At 40.7% G+C, this 17,295-nt stretch overlaps 1 protein-coding gene across 2 annotated transcripts in view; it reads right to left on the reverse strand.

The window, feature by feature from the left end:
• Nucleotides 1-17,295, reverse strand: part of Qser1 (glutamine and serine rich 1) — a 64,969-nt gene that overhangs the window by 29,470 nt on the left and 18,204 nt on the right. For both annotated transcript variants that reach the window (XM_076570217.1, XM_006975876.4), the window contains exons 2-3: nucleotides 7,725-7,831; nucleotides 2,742-6,401 (exon numbers count right to left, since the gene is read on the reverse strand). In XM_076570217.1, the coding sequence (XP_076426332.1) occupies nucleotides 2,742-6,399 (3,658 nt within the window). In that variant the 5' untranslated portion in view covers nucleotides 6,400-6,401; nucleotides 7,725-7,831. The remainder of the gene's footprint in view (nucleotides 1-2,741; nucleotides 6,402-7,724; nucleotides 7,832-17,295) is intronic.

The following is a 17,295-nucleotide window of genomic DNA, read 5'->3' on the forward strand; positions in this document are numbered from 1 at the left end:
GCCTGAGTGCAGGTGTCTGAGATGGTCTGCACTTGGCTGTGCTGGGGGAGGAGGTCTTTTGCTCCACCCCTTGGCATCTCTATAAAAACCCTGGGCCAGAGACAGTCGGGGCCCGTTGGAATAGGTTCCAGGCCCTCTCGAGGCTATCCTTTATTTTCTATCTGTTTATCTCCACAACATTCTCAGCTATAAATCCTTCTATCTAATATTTCCTGCTGATCGCACTCAAGAAAACTCTGGGAAGCTGTGGGGGTGGTGGGTAAACGCCCCACATGCAGGCATACATGAAGGCACAACAACGAATGGGTTATAAATAAATCTAAAAAAAACCCCAAAAAACAAAGGGGAAAGGGGGAAGGGAGGGAGGAAAAGGTTAAGACTTGCATTAGGAGTCCAATAATACAGGAAAAAATGGGAAGAAATGACAAATAGGACTGTGCAGAATTAAGAAGTTTCTGGACAAAAAAGGAAAACATCTATAAGAGTGAAGAGACAACTAAAAGAATGAGAGAAAAGGGCCGGAAAGATGACAGCATTAAGAGCACGGGATGCTCTTCCAGAGGAACTATTTCCAGTACCCACATCAGGTGGCTCACAACTCTAACTCCAGCTTCAGAAGATCCAATGCCCTCTTCGGGCTTTTATGCGCATCAGGCATATACATGGTATGGGTGCACATATATACATTAAGATAAAACACTCATATAAGTAAGATAAAAAAAAAAAAAAGCTGGGTGGTGGCGGCGGCGGTGCACGCCTTTAATTCCAGCACTGGGAGGCAGAGGCAGGCGGATCTCTGTGAGTTTGAGGCCAGCCTGGGCTACAGAATGAGTTCCAGGACAGTCAAGGACACAAACACAGAGAAACTCTGTCTTGGAAAACCAAACAAAAAAGAACAGGACTATACCAGTTATATCATCTCTATAATCCCTGGAGGGATTCATATGTAGAGCATATAAATAACTTCAATTATCATTTAAAAAAATTTATCGTATCTTTGTTTATGGGTGTTTTTCTGAATATGTTTGTATACCACGTGCATGCCTGGTACTCACGGAGGTCAAAAGAAGGCATCAGATCCCCTGGGAATGGAGTTACAGATGGTTATCAGTCACCACATGGAAGAGCAGCCAATTATCTTAACCACTGAACTCTGTTGAGAGATATTTGATCTCACTGTGAAACTCCAAGACTGTGTTAATAAAATTAACCTTGGATCAGGGGTGGATCCAGCGACTAGTTGACAGAAATTAGCCAGAGAGGACGAAGAAGCCAGGAATATAGACAGATAGACCTACAGGAAGGAGTAGGGAGGGACTTCAAGATTCTCGGTCTTTATTGGTTTGTGGAGAGACGATGTGGAAGGTCATCTAGTTGCTTCTCAGCTTCTCTGATCTAGCAGGTTTTCATCCCAAAATCTGACTCCTGAGTCTTTATTGGTAAATAGAATGACAGAGACTTAGTTAAAACTTACATTTGCAGGCCACAGCCTAGCCAGTCCCACCAGGCCCAGGTCTGAGCAGCAGAGTGCTGACCAGGGTGAGGGGCACAGATGGTAACTAAAATATCAGTAGATTCAGGTGCGGGCCCCTACGCTGACATAAAAATAACAGAGTCCCAGCAGCCTACAAGAATTATTTAAATAGTAAAAGTTAAAATAAAAATTCCCAAGCAATAAATGAAACAATTAACCGAATATACTTCTGAATAGTATATATGACTGTCCATATATGAAAAGAAGGTTCAAAATTCTTAGCTATCAAGGAAATGCAAATTAAAACTACACTAAAATCAGTGAAACCTAGGTTCACATGCTGGCCTGTCACTAGTCACATGGGCTTCAGTAGTTCACTTACTCTGTTATACAACCTATGTGCATCTCTTTCTCTGTTTATTATTTTTAATAATGGGCATGTATATTACTGGGTAAAAGAGTGCAGGTGCCCAAAGAAACATCAGGTGGCCCCCTGGAGCTGAAGTTACAGGGGCTGTGCTATTCCCAACATGGGTACTAACTAGGAGATTCAAACTCAGGTCCTAGGGAAAGCAGTATTATGTGCTCTCAACTGCTGAGCCACCTCCTAACCCTTGTTTCTGGCACAGAGGTGATGGTTATATAAATTGCTGTAATATTTTTTCTTTAACCTGTTCCTGAAAATAGTAAACTGTGGCTGCACTGGTTGCTCAAGCCTTTAATCTCAAGCACTGAGAATGAGACCTTATTTCAAAAGAAAGAAAGAAAGAAAAAGTGTACTTACCTGTCAACTGTTTATTGAAGGTAGTGCTTCTCAAAACCTTTCTTATGCTAATAGAAAGTGAAGTGTCTATACCAGGATATAGGATTATAGTGAGAAGCCAGCATAGAATCCAAGTTCTCTTTTTTACTAGATTAATATTCATTTTGTACATAACTATATCTAATATCAAAATGTTAATCTTTGAGTAAAACTGAAATATTAAGAAAACATGCTAGGTTTATGCAAGAGGACCTGTAACACATGCTTCCTATTCCACAACTGCCTTAAGATGTCTCCACTTAGAGAAGTGCAGACAGCAGGCTGTATAAGGTGCGATTTGTGGAATAACCGAAATCCTGTGTGTAAGGAAATGTCAAAAAGCAAAGCCCCAAGACAGCTTCTTTTTTTGCAGAGCTGCATACAACTAGAAAGGTTTTAAATGTATGCCATAGCTAAAAAGCTAGTGGTAGGATGTGATAGGTGTGAATCTGTTTAAAACATTACCTGTTTTCTTTGTTTTATCAGAAGTAGCATCCAAGGCAGTTAAGGGAGCAGAGATGTTCTTATAGATATCATGGCCACACATACCAGGGTCTTCCTCATCAGAAGAAAAGGAAGACAATTGTTCTACATTTTTAAGTTCATTGTCAACTTTTTCTGATGGACTGACCCCTCCAGTCTCCAATGCCAATGGCACAGGCGTTGCGGGTGACACCTTTGCAAGTGGTGGGGGATAGACGTTCCGGGTGACTTGAGTTCCTGATCGTCTGGTCTTATTAGGCATTCGAACAGCAAGGGTGGAAAACTGTTGCTTGGGCCCACATTTCAGGAAGTCTAAAAAAGAAGCAATAAATCCTGTTTTGACCTCTGGCTGCTTCTCCTCTACTTCCTTGATCTTCTGCCTCATCTTTTCTTGATGCTGGTAACCTTCATCACAGCTTTCTGAGGAAGGGGGAGTATACGGTAAATACATGTCTGTACCCCTGGGGTTCTGGCGCTTGCCTTGGGCAGACTTTTTCAGTTGTTTCTGACTACTGTCCTCTTCCTCTTTACCTTGTCCTTTTCCTTTAGCTTTCGTCTTGGGAAGGTTAAAATATGTCCCATCTTGCTTCTCCTCTTCAGTCTTGCCACTGGCTGCATCCCCAGGCTGCGCCATGGCCAGCAGGGCAAGTGTGCTCCTTCTATGGTCCACCGACATAGCACTGTCCTCACCTACTAGGGTAAAGTCATTCTCTGATGCTGCATTCTCTCCACTTATGCTCTGGCTAGCAGAAACAAACTCTTGATTTCTGTTATTACTCAATGCACTGTCAAGAGCAATTTCACTATCTTCTTTAGATTCATGATTTATAACCAACTGTTTCTTAAATGGGTCAGAACTTTGCTCCTGAACTTCATGACCTGGTCCAACCATGGATGAAGGTGCTTTAGTTGGTATATTTTGACCAGATGCTTCCACATGCTGTTGATCAAGGATTGTTTTTGACTGAAGGGTGGGTACCGATGAAAGGTTTACAGTAACCTGATTTCCATTTAAGGAAATGTCATTAATATTCTGTGGCTTTCCTACTGTAGCTGTTATAAAGTCTGAATTCACGTGCCTGACATCTAATGACTGCTGAAAATGAGATTTAGAATCACCACCTTCAACAGCCTGCATGGTTTCATTTGAAGTTGACTTGGAAAAGTCAGAGGGTGTAACCCCACAAGCTGCTGCTGTAGCTGCCAAGATGTCATCTACATTTGATAAAATATTTCTTTCATCACTGAGAAGCATTGCCTCTGGGAAGCATATTGATCCAAGAGAAACAAACTGATTCTTTGAATCATGTGGATTGGTTTCATTGAAAGGGCCCTTCGTTGTTAGCTGCTGCAAAGGCTTTGAAGGTTCAGGGAGGTCTAGTTTCATAATATCAGAATTTTGAGGATGGAGCTGCTCCTGGGGATGTTCACCATTGCTCTGGATGATATGACCATCCATCTGAAGGAAAGGATGGACTATTTGTTGAGGACTCTGTACACGTTGTACTTGTAAAGATGGCTTTGCTTGTCCCAGGCTTGCCTGCAGAATCCCAGCCTGCTGAAGAATCTGTAAATCACAGGCAGAATCTAAAAGGACTGGTGTATTAGGAAGAGCCTGATGACTATGCCCTAAAGCATGATTTGGAATCTGTATCTGAGATGAGGCACTAATTATTTGATCATGCTGTTCCTGAACCTTGGCTTCATGCATCTTATGGATGAGAGAATGCTGCTGGTTGAGGTCTTTAGTGTTCAACCTTATCTGTGGAGCTTGCATTAAATTAGTTGCCTTCTTAAGATCGGGGTTTAGTGCATTATTGGGCTGGCCACTTTGCTGGCTAAGTTGTGTCACTGGACCAACCATGCTTTCTTCTTGTTTTGAGCCTCGGAGAGCAACTCCAACAACTTGGTCTTCAAGGTGGGAGTTGTTTCTGGCTATCCTCTGAGAATATCGGTCATCTGACTTTGATGTCTTATAAACTGACTCTTGAGCAGTTCCTTCTCCATCAGGTAGCCTTTGGCTTGACTCAAGAGATGCCTGTGACTGCAATGCCTGTAACTTTTGCACTGGAAAATCATCATCTTGCTTTGAGGATGTATACACATTTGAGTCAAGTTTTCTCTCAGCATAAGACTTTGGATCAGGGGAAGGTATGCTATTCTGTATTGCCTGACCACGAGTAGAGGATGCAAAAGATGACTGCGCAGCAGGCAAAAACTTTTGGGGCTGAGGTGGTGAAGATCCTTGGGTGTGAGTGTTTGGGGATGAATGCATAGAAATATAATTTGGTGTTGGACTAGAATCTGGCAAGCTCTGGCCCCGAGAGGCAGAAGAATAAGAAAGAGAAGGAGCTGTTAATGTCAGAGACTGTCCCGACGCATAGCTTTCTGAAGGGCTAACAACTGATAAAACTTGTGATTGAGATGAATAACTGACCTGTGTTTGGCTAACTGGTGACAGACCCTGAGAGTGACCTACTGATGACAGGTCTCCTGTCTGAGCAGGGTAATTCTCATTTGTAACTAAAGATAATACTTCTTGCTGATTGGACGAATAACTAAGTGTCTCATTTTCAGAGGTTACAGGCTGAGATGACCCAGAAAAAGTCAATGTTTTGTATAAGGATGGCAATTTCTCAACCCTGCTGGACCTATAAACATGTGAATGAACAATAGATGGCACATTATGTGGCTGTACTAAACCATAATTTTGGGACTGACTGACTGATAAAAGGCTGGGTAGCTGTGCTGTAGAATAAATTTGTGCTTGACCTGATATTACAGAACTCTGATTATGTAAAGGTTTAGAATAGTTTAGTGTTTGCACAGGAGGAATCACACTTTGAGGCTTCAGAATTGTAGTTGATGTTAGTGGTTGTTTTGTAGAACAGCCATCTACTTTTGTAGCAGAAGGAAGGTACCCTGATGATGGAATTACAGATGAGTAAGACTGAGCAAGTTCTGCTGAGACCTGAGGGGTCTTCTGTTGCAATGCTCCATTGCTCACCTGAGTAGAATCTCGAATTGAGCTACAGGATAAAGATGACTGCCTGGATGTTTCCTGAAAATTACCAATACTTGCACTTGATAGATAACTATGTAAGGGATGCTGTGAACCAGTCAGTTGTGCCTGAATAGACTGGGTACTTGAAGGCCGCTGGTGGTGTTTAATAACACTACATTCTCGAAGAAGGGCTCTTTCAATGGAAGCAGCAGAACTAGTAAAAAGAGCTGAACTGTAGGCTTGAGGGGTTTGCTGGGCTCCCCCAAGTGTTGAAGGCAACAAACTAAATTGAGGTTGTAAAAGATGGGGTGCTGACTCTTGAGCTGAACGATATGTTGAAGACTGAGGTGGTATGCTGTTACTTAATGCAGAACTGCCCAGGCGCTCAAATGCCAAAGCAGTTGGAACAGTTCCCTGGGAAGTCTTAATTTGTAGCAAAGGATCATGAGGGTTTAAAATTCCATTTGATGTAGTGTTAAAAGATGAATCCTGAAGCACCAGAGGTGAGGTGGTCACAAAGTTTCTATTGCTAAAGGTAGCGGGGTGCTGGTAAGCGGACAGCACAGGTGGTGGAAGTGTTCCAGCAGTGGGCAGGGGTCCCGTAACAAACAGCTCAGTTGTTGCTGAGGAATGCATGCCTATGAAGAGAACATACAAAAATCTTCAAGTAATTGTAGCACAGATATCTAAATAAATGTTGACACAGTACTGACAGACAACTCTTAGCCCATCAAAACATCTATAGCCTTACAAATTGGATCTGTATATAAACTTTTAAAATTAGCTTTCTTTTTTTGTTTTTGTTTGTTTGTTTGTTTCAAGACAAGGTTTCTCTGTGTAGCCTGTTTGTCCTGGAACTCACGCTGTAGACCAGGCTGACCTCGAACTCACAGAGCTCTGCACGTCTCTGCCTCCCTAGTGCTGGGATCAAAGGCAAGCACCAGCACTGCCTGGCTTTTAGCTTTCTTTTTTAAAAAATTTATTCATTTTTATTTATGTGCATTGGTGTATGTCTGTGAGAGGGTGTCGGGTCCCCTGGAACTGGACAGTTGTGAGCTGCCATGTGGGTGCTGGACACTGAACCCGGGTCCTCTGGAAGAGCAGTCAGTGCTCTTAACCACTGAGCCATCTCTCCAGCCCCTTAGCTTGCTTTCTTAAAGCAAAAATCTAAGTTCTGAAAGAAGTAGCAGTTATAAAATAGGTGAGTTTACACATAGGGAATTGGACAAATGCCATATGAAAATGGAAGCCAATAAAAGTGTACAGAACTCTCTGGCAGTTAATTTACCCCAAATTCCTAACACAAAATAATGAAGTAAAATGTATAAAACATTAAAATTAAAACACTAAGTTGCCTATACCTAACATAATAAATAAAAAATAAGAGATGTTAACACTGCAAAGTTTTCTTTTTTTTCCTTTCTTTCTTTTTTGTTAAACCAAATTTTATATTCACTGAAGAAATCTCTTGCACTTTAAGTAATGACTTCTCATGAACTGTCCAACAACAAAACAGTTATGAAAAATTGACCATTAGTTAATAAGAAAATGTCAAGAGAGAGTACATTTCAGGACAGCATTCTTTTTTTTGGCTCCGCCCCCCCCCCCCCCAAGACAGAGCTTCTTCATGTACTTTTGGTGCCTATTCTGGACCTGGCTCTATAGACCAGGCTGGCCTCGAACTCATATACACCTGCCTCTGCCTCCCGAATGCTGGAATTAAAGGCGTGCACCACTATGCCTGACTCTGGTTAGGTATATATTAATCCTCCAAAGATGTAAGAAAGAAAAATGTGTCTGTTTATTATCATTAAAGCCAAGCTTTACCTCATTTTCATTTTAACAGTCTCTGGCATAGATATCATATATTATATTTATAAACCAAAATGTGAAAGTTGATTTTTCTTCTTATTCACTCAATATAACCAGAATCATAATATACTTAACAAAAGAACTATTACCAGTTGCTTGAGGAGTGGTGCCATAACCAGGAAGCTGATGAGAAGCTGCAAATGTCTGTCTTTGAAGGATATCTGGTTCAGACTGTGTGGGATGTCCATCTTCATAGCTTAAATGAGAGAGGATAGTATTAAAATATATAATACAATACATATAAAATATAATAAATAATACAAAGTACAATCTATAATGTAAAATAATTTTTACACACACACTCTAAATGAGATAATCAAAATATTTACAGGAGAGCAACTAGCAGTTGCAAGTTGCTTTAGCCAAAAAACACACAGAACTAGCAAAAACCAAAAGCATAAGACAGAAATAAACTTCACAGGTAGGGATGGGAGTACGCACATAAGTTTCTTATAGTTTAGATACTGGAATATACCCATTTTAAAGAGCAGGTTCACTAAATTTGATAAATTAATATGCCAGTCTAATAAGAACAATGCAACTTAACCGTTATATAGACAATGCCAAAACAAGTAACCTTTTAAATTAGTATACTGGTTAGACAGATTCATGTTTCAGATTCCCATCTTCCATCCCTGTCTCCAGCCTAGTTTACCTTCCTCTTTGAAAATAGTCCCCCAGGGAGGTTGTAACAGACGCCTTTAGTCCCAGAACTCGGGAGGCAGAGGCGCTACCCACCCCCCCACCCCCTATCCCTGTCTCAAAAAAAAAAGAAGAGAGAAAGAAAGAAAATAGTCCTATATCATGTCTTATACTTTTCTGAATATACTTAGTTTAATTGGTGGAAATACTGTATAAAATAATGGTTTCACAATGACATTATTGTACATGTATAGATGTACTTATACCAAATTTTCCTTATCCATTCATCCACTGATGGACACCCTAAACCAATATCACAACCTGGCTAAAGTGAATACTGATAGTCTAAACAAGATACCCAACACTGCAGGGATCTTTGCTCTACGCTAACTTTGATGCCTTAGAGCATATTACCCAGGAGTAGTATAGCAGGGTGATATGTATCTTAGTTTTAGTTTTTTGAAGAATCAATAATGATTTCCACAGCATGTAGACTAAGTAAATCATATTCATACAGATTGTATACAAAGGTTTATTTCCCCTTCTTCCAACCTCTGCATCTGTTTTATTTTCTTGTTGATAACCTGGGGTAAGATGCAATCTCAGTGTGGTTTTGATATGCACTTTCTTATGGCTAAGGATATTAAACAGAAATGTTTAATTCACTGGTCCATTTACTGACTGGCTTACCTCTTACTGTGTAGTTTTAGGTTTGTTAGTTTTATGTGTGTGTGTCTATGTCTGTGTGAATGTATGTTTATGATGTGCATATAGGAGCTTTGGGAAGCCAGAAGAGAATGGGGATCCCCTAGAACTGACAGCTGGTGAGCTGTCATGTCAGTGCTGGGAACACCCTGCCCTCTGCAAAAACAGTAAGCACTCTTAACCTGTGAGCTATCTCTCCAGTCCCTAGTGTGGAGTATTTAATTATTTGACTTTTTATATAATCTGGCGATAGGCACAAAGACTTTCTGAATGGGTCTCCAGTAGCTCAAGAAATAAGAATTAAACAAATAGGATTCCATAAAACTAAAAGGTTCCTTCCTATACACCAAAGGAACCATCAACCAGGGCTAAGAGACAGCCTTCAGAGTGGGAGATCCTCACCTGGCAGAGAATTAATATCCAGAGAATACAAAAAGCAAAGTTTTCCCCAAGTCTTTTGCCCAGGCCAGGCATGGTGGTGCACACCTTTAACCACAGGACTGGGAGGCAGAAGAAGGAGGATCTTTTTAAGTTCTAGGCCAGCAAGGGCTAAAGTGAGATCCTGTCTCAACAATGAAAGCAAAATACAAATTTTTTGCCCAATTTTATTTGGGTTGTTTTGCAGTTTCATGTTCTTGGGTTTCGCTTTTCCACAGTAAATCTTGGTCTGAAAATTCTAAGTAGAAATTTTTCAGAAATAAACTGTTCCTATTTTTTAAATTATATTAGACTATATTAAGTATACAAAAAATGATGATTTTCTAGTGTATAAACTATCTTTCTTTCTTCCTTCCATCCTTTCTTCCTTTTGAGACATCTTGCTATATAGTTCTGACTGGAGTGGAACTCTCTATGTAGACCAGGCTAGCCTCAAAGTCACAGAAATCTACCTGCTTCTGTTGTGGAATATTTGTTTACACTGTGAAGATGTGTCTTTGCCAAGGTGCCTTATGATTGGTTTAATATAGGGCTGAATGGCCAACAGCTAGGCAAGAAGAGGTTAGGCAGGACTTCTGGTGACAGAGAGGACTCTGGGAAGAAGAAAGGTGGAGATGCCAGAAGACAGAAAGGAAACAAGAGGTGCAAGATGGAAGAGAGGTAACACCATGTAATAGATCATAGATTAATATAAATGGGTTAGTTTAAGTTATAAGAACTATTTAGGAGCAATCCTAAGCTATAGGCTGTGCTTTTATAATTAATAATAAGTCTCAGTGTTGTCTTCTGTGAGCCTGCGGCCCAAAGAAAAATGAATCTGCATGCCTCTGCTTCCAAGTGCTGAGATTAAAGGTGTGAATCACCATGTACAGCTATGTAATGGACTTCAATCACATCCATACCCACACCTTACCCTCTTTTGTTGGTCTTTGTTTTCTCTTTCCCAATAGTCCTTTTAGGGTCTCACTGTGTAGCCCCCTGGCTGGTCTTGAACTCACAGAGATCCCCTTGTCTCTGCCTGAGTGCTAGTCCAGCTTTTTTCACTTAACATGTAACTCCACCTCCATCTCTTTTACTACAGATGACATGCTTTCATTCTTTATGGCCAGATAATACTCACTTGTATAAGCATATACTTGAGAAAGCAAAACTACAAGTTAAGAGCGAACTGCTGAGTTACCAGTTTGTTGACTTAGGCTTCAGGAACAAAGCTCTTGCCTCCAGCAAGTACAAAGGCCTGAGTTTGGGCCTCAACGCCATACACATTTTTTTTCATTTTTTTTTTTTTTAGTAATTCTAGTTGATTTGCAGTGGTCTCTCATTACATTTAATAATTAACAATGTTGAACATTTTCCTCATCTGGCATGAAGAAACCTCTAGCAATTTTATTTGTGAATCTATGGATTTGAGGCCAGCCTGGTCTACAGAGAGAGTTCCAGGACAGCCAAGGCTACACAGTAAAGCCTTGTCTCAAAAAAAACCAATCCCCCCCACACCGTCCTCCCTCCCAAAAAAAGAAAGAAACAAATCAGCTCCTTGGGCAGATACAAATATTTTCTTCCAACCCATAGCTTTCATTTTCTAAAAACATCTTAAAAAAACTAGTACTAAATTTAATCAAATTTTAATTTTTAAATACGTTGTCATTTGGCTAAAATTATAATAAACACCTTGGTTTAACCCAATGTCTCAAAGAATTTTCCCCCTTGAGTATTCTTCTGGAAATAAAGAGAGTAAGAGTATTCTTCTGGAAATAAATTCTTTCAAGAGTACAAGCTGAATAGCTCATCAGTCTCTAACAACAGGAACTGGGGGTGTAGCAGGTAGTATATTCAACATGTGTGACACTCTCTATTCAACATGTGTGACACTCTCCATTCAACTCCCAGCAGGAAAGAAAAAGTGAAAAGATACTCTTCATTTCTTTCTTGCTGTAACAAAATACCCTGTAACTTAGAAGAGAAAGGGTCTATTTTAGCTCACAATTCCATCATTGCAGGAAAGTCAAGGCAGCAGGAACTTGGAGCAGCTAGTCACACCCACAATCGAGAGCAGAGACAGAGAACGCAAGTGTGCATACATACTCACTGCTCAGCTAGCTTTCTCCTAAATGTACAGGAGCCAGACCCAAGGAGTGGTGCTGCCTACCCGCTGGGTCTTCCAACTTCAATTAACATAATAAAGAGCCAGCCCCCACCCCACTCCCTCTTGGAGACTTCTCCCAGGTGATTCTAGGTTATAAAGTTAACAAAATACCTCAGAGTTTGATTCTGAAATATCTGCATAGTCTTCTAGAAGATAAAAATCTATAATCTAAAATCCAAACACTCTAACATCTGCAAGTGTGTGAAGAATATGCAATGTTCAAAACATCTGGATTTCAGATTCCACTTGGAGTTAATTTTTGAACAGGATATAAAGTCATAGCTGAGATCCCCCCCCCCCCCAACATACACAAATATTAGATTGAATCCAGGGGCTTGTATACACCAGGCAAGCACATGATAGCACTAAGCTACATTCCTAGTCCTTGACTTTTGGAGATACATCTCCTCCTTCCTACACAGTCTAAATTAACTTCAAACTCATGATTCTAAGGCCTCAGTTTCCCAAGTAGCTAGGGCAAGCAGCATATTACTATTTCCTCCATCCTCTTTCTTTTCATTCTTTTATTTTATATTATAACCCTCTTTTATTTCCCCACAAGACTAGCAACATTCATCATATTACACATTTCCTGGTTGGCTTATTAGATAGTTAATAAACACATCAACTCCACAAAGACAAGGTCTTTGCTTATTCACTGCTTTATCACTAGCACAAAGGATTGTATTGGATACACTGTAGATATTTACAAGTAATTAAAATTTTATGCTCAGTTTCAGAACACTAGGCATCTACTCAGTTGCCAGGCATCTTGCTAAATGTTGGAGACCTAAAATTTAAACATTAAGCCAAAGGGTCAGCTTATATCCATACATTAATAACCTGGCACTTTTGCACTAGGCACACACGAGGTACATATACACACATACATAGAAGCAAAAAAAATTCAAAATAAAAATAAGTTACAGAAAGCAACACAAGAAATACTGTTGAAAAACACCTTCCAAACTTTTATTAATAGGGTATTTGTTGTTTTTGTTTTGCTTTGTGCATGTGTGTGTTTAAACAAATTATCTCAAATTACTTTCTTTTCTTTCTTGCGGGAGATGGGAGTTTGAGAGTGGATCTCTCCATGTATTCCTGGAGCTCTCTATGTACACCAGGCTGGCCTCTAATGCACAGAGATCCCCCTGCCTGTGCCTCCCAAGTGCTAGGTATGGGCCACCATGCCCAGCTGTGTGTATGTGTGTGTATGTGTGTGTGCACTGGTTTTTTAAGATGGGTTTCTGTGTAGACCTGGCTGTCCTGGAACTCACCATGTAGAAAAGGCCGGCCTTGAATTCACAGAGACCCACCTGGCTCTGCCTGTAGAGTAAGACAAGGGCCTCACTATACAGCCAATCTTTGCCTCCAAAATCTTGGGATTAAAGGTGTGCACTGGGACACCTGGCATGCAGTTTTGTTTTTGGTAACTATTTGAAAGCACAAAGATTCCATATGGTATAAAGTTAGCTTTTAGTTGACAACAGTTCACAAAATTAAGAAGATCAATTAAAACCTCACGCTCCTTTCACTCTATGGCCCAGCAATTCCACTCCTGGAGACATGAAAGATTCACACAAAACCACCACATGAATGTTGATAGCATTTTCCTAACAAACAAAAAAGCAGAAACAAACTTTAAGTCCAATAACTGAGAAGTGAATATAAACAAAATATGAGACAGTCAAATAATGGTATACTGTTCAGACACAAAAGGATGAACATAGAAAATACTAAGCAGAAACCAAAAACAAAAGAGATGCAGCCATATGCAATTCCATTTGTATGAAATTTCCCAAGTAAGCAAATCCATGGGGAAACAAGGATCACTGTGCTTGTCAGGGACTGGGGCTAGGACAGAACAAGAAGCAGCAAATAGGAATGTGGTTACTTATGGGATGAGGAAAATGCACAGTACTGCACAGTACTGCCAGCTGTACAGCCTGTGATCATCCAGTGATCAGTGGTAACTGTTTCTTTCTGTGCAACATATCAGTAAGAAGACAGTCTATGATAGATCTGTTTTCCTGTACCTATGTCAATTTCCTGTGCCTCGCCCATCTCTATAGATTGCATAATCATTTTAAAAACATGTATACACAAAGCTGGGGATACAAAACAGCTCAGTGGCAGAATACTTGCCAAATACACATACATTCCTAGTTTGGAATACCAGCACTAGGAAATCAACAAAAAAATACTTGGATTAGGGGCTGGGGATATCGCTCAGAAGTAATGAATTTGCCTCGTATGTGTGCAAGACTCTGAGTTTTTTGTCAACTTGACACAAAGTTGACACAATTAACACAGAGTTATTTGGGAAGAAGAACCTCAGTTGAGAAAATGTCTACATCAGATTGCCCATGGGTAAATATCTTTAGGGCATTTTCTTGATTAATGTGGGCAGGTCCAGCTCACTGTGGGTAGTGTCTCCCTTGGGCAGGTGGTCCTGATTTGTATAAAAAAACACACTGAGCAAGCCATGTGGAGCAAGCCAGTAAGCCGAGTTCCTCTACAGTTTCTGCTTCAGTTTCTAACTCCAGGTTCCTGCCCTGACTTCAAGATGGAATGTGACTGAGACATACAAACTGAAATAAAACCTTTTCTCCCCAAGTTGTTTTTGGTCATCTTATTTTATCACAGAAATAAACCCTAAGACAATGCCCATCACAAAATAATTACTCTCTGCAGGGGGCCGTGGGAATGTACAGCAGTGACAACTAGTGTTTAACAGGTTGACCCACCTGGTGGGGAGCCCCACCTGGAAAGACCATGGGGTCACTGTCTACAGAAACTGGTGGTTTTCTGTCTGTAATTTCTCTCATGTGCCACTACATTTCTTCCCTAAGAACTGCTATGGGTGCTTTCCCAGTGCTTGTGTGTTTATCTCAAGAATATATTCCATCTTTGAGCACACTTATAGCTGTGGATGTTCTGGAAGACGATTTCTGTTTAGGCTATATAATTTTGATACACAGAAACTATACTAGAATATTTTACATTACTCAGACTGACAGGATTCTCAGTCACAAAGATAGCCTTTTACACAGACAGCTAATTTTGGACTTCAGAACAAACTCAAAACAGATTAAACTGCCCCTGCAGAAAATACACAGAGACTAATTCCCAGGTGTTGTTTACTGCTAAACCAAGGCCAGGCTGTTTACAATGAGACATAGCTCCTTGCAGTAAGTAGTTCTCTTTCTGCGCACCTGACTGTTGAAGGTTCAGTCAACTGTTTACTGTCTGGGATCCCTCACCAACTTAGTGCTGCATGCATGGGTCAATGTGACATACTAGCCTAAGAGAAACCATATGACTTATCTTGTATTGTGAGAATGGGTAGGCCCTGAAAATGTAACTTATAACTGTCCAGAGTTGGGCTGTGGGGCAGCAGGGGTGGAGTGGAGAGAGAGCTGTGTAGAGCTGGGTGAAAGAGCTGCCGCCATGAGAGAAAAGCTATGTGAAGGAACTGTGGGGGGAGCTGGGCAGTGAGTGTGTGTGTGTGTGTGTGTGTGTGTGTGTGTGTGTGTGTGTGTGTGTCTGTTAGAGTTTGAGTGTGTGCGTGCACAAGGAGCTGGGCAGTGAGTGAGTGTGTGTGTGTTAGAGTTTGAGTGTGTGTGTGCAGAAGGAGCTGAGGAGAGAACATGAATAGCTAGGCAGGAGACAGCGAGAGAGATTTTCAGAGAAGAGGGGGCTGTGTAAGTGTGTGTGTGGAAAATGTAGCTGTACGTAAAGAGATGTAACTGTGGAAACATATTTTCAGAGAGAGGATTTTTTAAGTTGAAGTAAAAGAGAAAGTTACCATCAGAAAGCATGTGTGTTCCTTTATTATTTACCCCTCAGATAGAAAAAGTCTAGCCCTCAGATAGGTAAGAATTTTTCCTAAGCCCTTACTGTATTCATGGATTTTCTTGCATTACCCTGGCAGTAGCTGAGGCAGCCCACAGCTACCAATAACTCCGCATATATTTGTATAGTTTTAAAATAAATTTCAGAAGGCTAAACATTGTAATGAGCTAACAGTATGTATTCCTTGAAGTTGTTTTTGTTGAGATAACATCTCACTACTGTATCCCTGGCTCGTAGTGAACTTCGGGCCTCTTGCCTCAGCCTCTCTGTTGATGGGATCACAGTAGTGAACTACTTAGTTGACTGTGCACCAATCTTCGTAGGTTTTTCTTTTCCTTCAAGGTATGATTATTTGTTACTCTTGAGAGACTTAATTTTTGACTGGATTCAGAAGCAGAAACTCTGAGAGAGAGGACAGCTTACCTCTCTTGGCAATCTGTTCCTGGTGTTTTTCTTTGGCTGCTGCTGTTAAGAGTTTTCCTGGTCCTGCCTGGCCCACAGTCATGACAAATCTCTCTCACCCACGTCTCGCAGCAGCTCAGACCCAACCAAGTAAACACACACAGACTTATATTACTTATAAACTGTATGGCCATGGTAGGCTTCTTGCTAACTGTTCTTATAACTTAAATTAACCCATTTCTATTCATCTATAAGTTGCCATGTGGCTCATGGCTTACCAGCATCTTAACATCTGCTTCTCATTGTGGCAGCTGACAGCATCTCTCTATCTCAGCCTTCCACTTCCCAGAATTCTCCTCTCTCCTTGTCCCGCCTATACTTCCTGCCTGGCTACTGGCCAGTCAGCACTTTATTTATCAATCAATCATCCATAGTACTTAATTCTGGGAACAGGAAGGCTGAGTCAGGAGATGCTGCCAGCCACCGCTGCCATAAGAAGCAAGATGTGAAGGCAGAACTGGGGAAAGGTACCAAGCCACATGGCTAAACACCTAAATAAGAATTATGGGTTAGTTTAAATATAAGAGCTAGTCAGTGGTAGGCCTGAGCTAATGGCCAAACAGTTTTAATTAATATAAGCGTTTGAGTGATTATTTTGTAAGTGGGCTATGAGACTGTGAGGGCTTGGCGGGCCCAAAGAGAAACTCTCCAGCTACAAGCTACCTTCATTGTTTTGGCCAAAAGTTTAGCATATCCTGAAGCCTCCTTCTCTTCCTTAGTATATTGTTTTTCTTCAGAGCTATACACCTGCATTTGTGTTGCAGGTCACATGGAGTAACAAGACACTGAATCTTGGGTGCTTTGGTCCTGGGTTTCTTACCATCTTTATTTAAGGGCTTTCTGAAAACGTTATTGGAGGATATAATTTTCTTTAGAGAGATTAAAAAGCTTTCAGATTCTGCTAGCTCTTTTAAGTCCCAAACAACAAGGCACAGTAGTATCTGTTAGTTCAGGAAAATCCTCTTCTTTTTTATAATAATCAAGTTGAGAACAATCAGATTGGCATCCACAATACATTCTCAAATAGACGTGAGCTTCCCCTCTCCAGTCCTCCCTGGGTCTGTAACAAGAATGCCCCTTACTCAACAGCAGGCACATTCTGCCATGGGTCAAAACACCTTGCTTTATGGGAAACCTTGTTTATAATTCCCACCACTGATCCAGAACACATAACCCTTCCACTCTTCACCCAGAGTATCAGTAACCACTTCTGTGGCCATGCACTTCTCACAGAATGTAAGAAGCTTCTGCTCATAGTCCATTTCAATGTGTTTTTGACAACCAGCGGCTGGGAAAGAGACACTAGGAAAAAAGTACCACTCCTAGTAGTTTTAAACAATGGCCAATTTATATTTTCTTGACTCTAGAGTGAAAAAAAAAATCTTCAGAATACAGATACTGTTTCTAATTCC

Source organism: Peromyscus maniculatus, chromosome 4 (genome assembly GCF_049852395.1).
Source record: "Peromyscus maniculatus bairdii isolate BWxNUB_F1_BW_parent chromosome 4, HU_Pman_BW_mat_3.1, whole genome shotgun sequence".
Classification (NCBI taxonomy): Eukaryota; Metazoa; Chordata; class Mammalia; order Rodentia; family Cricetidae; genus Peromyscus; species Peromyscus maniculatus.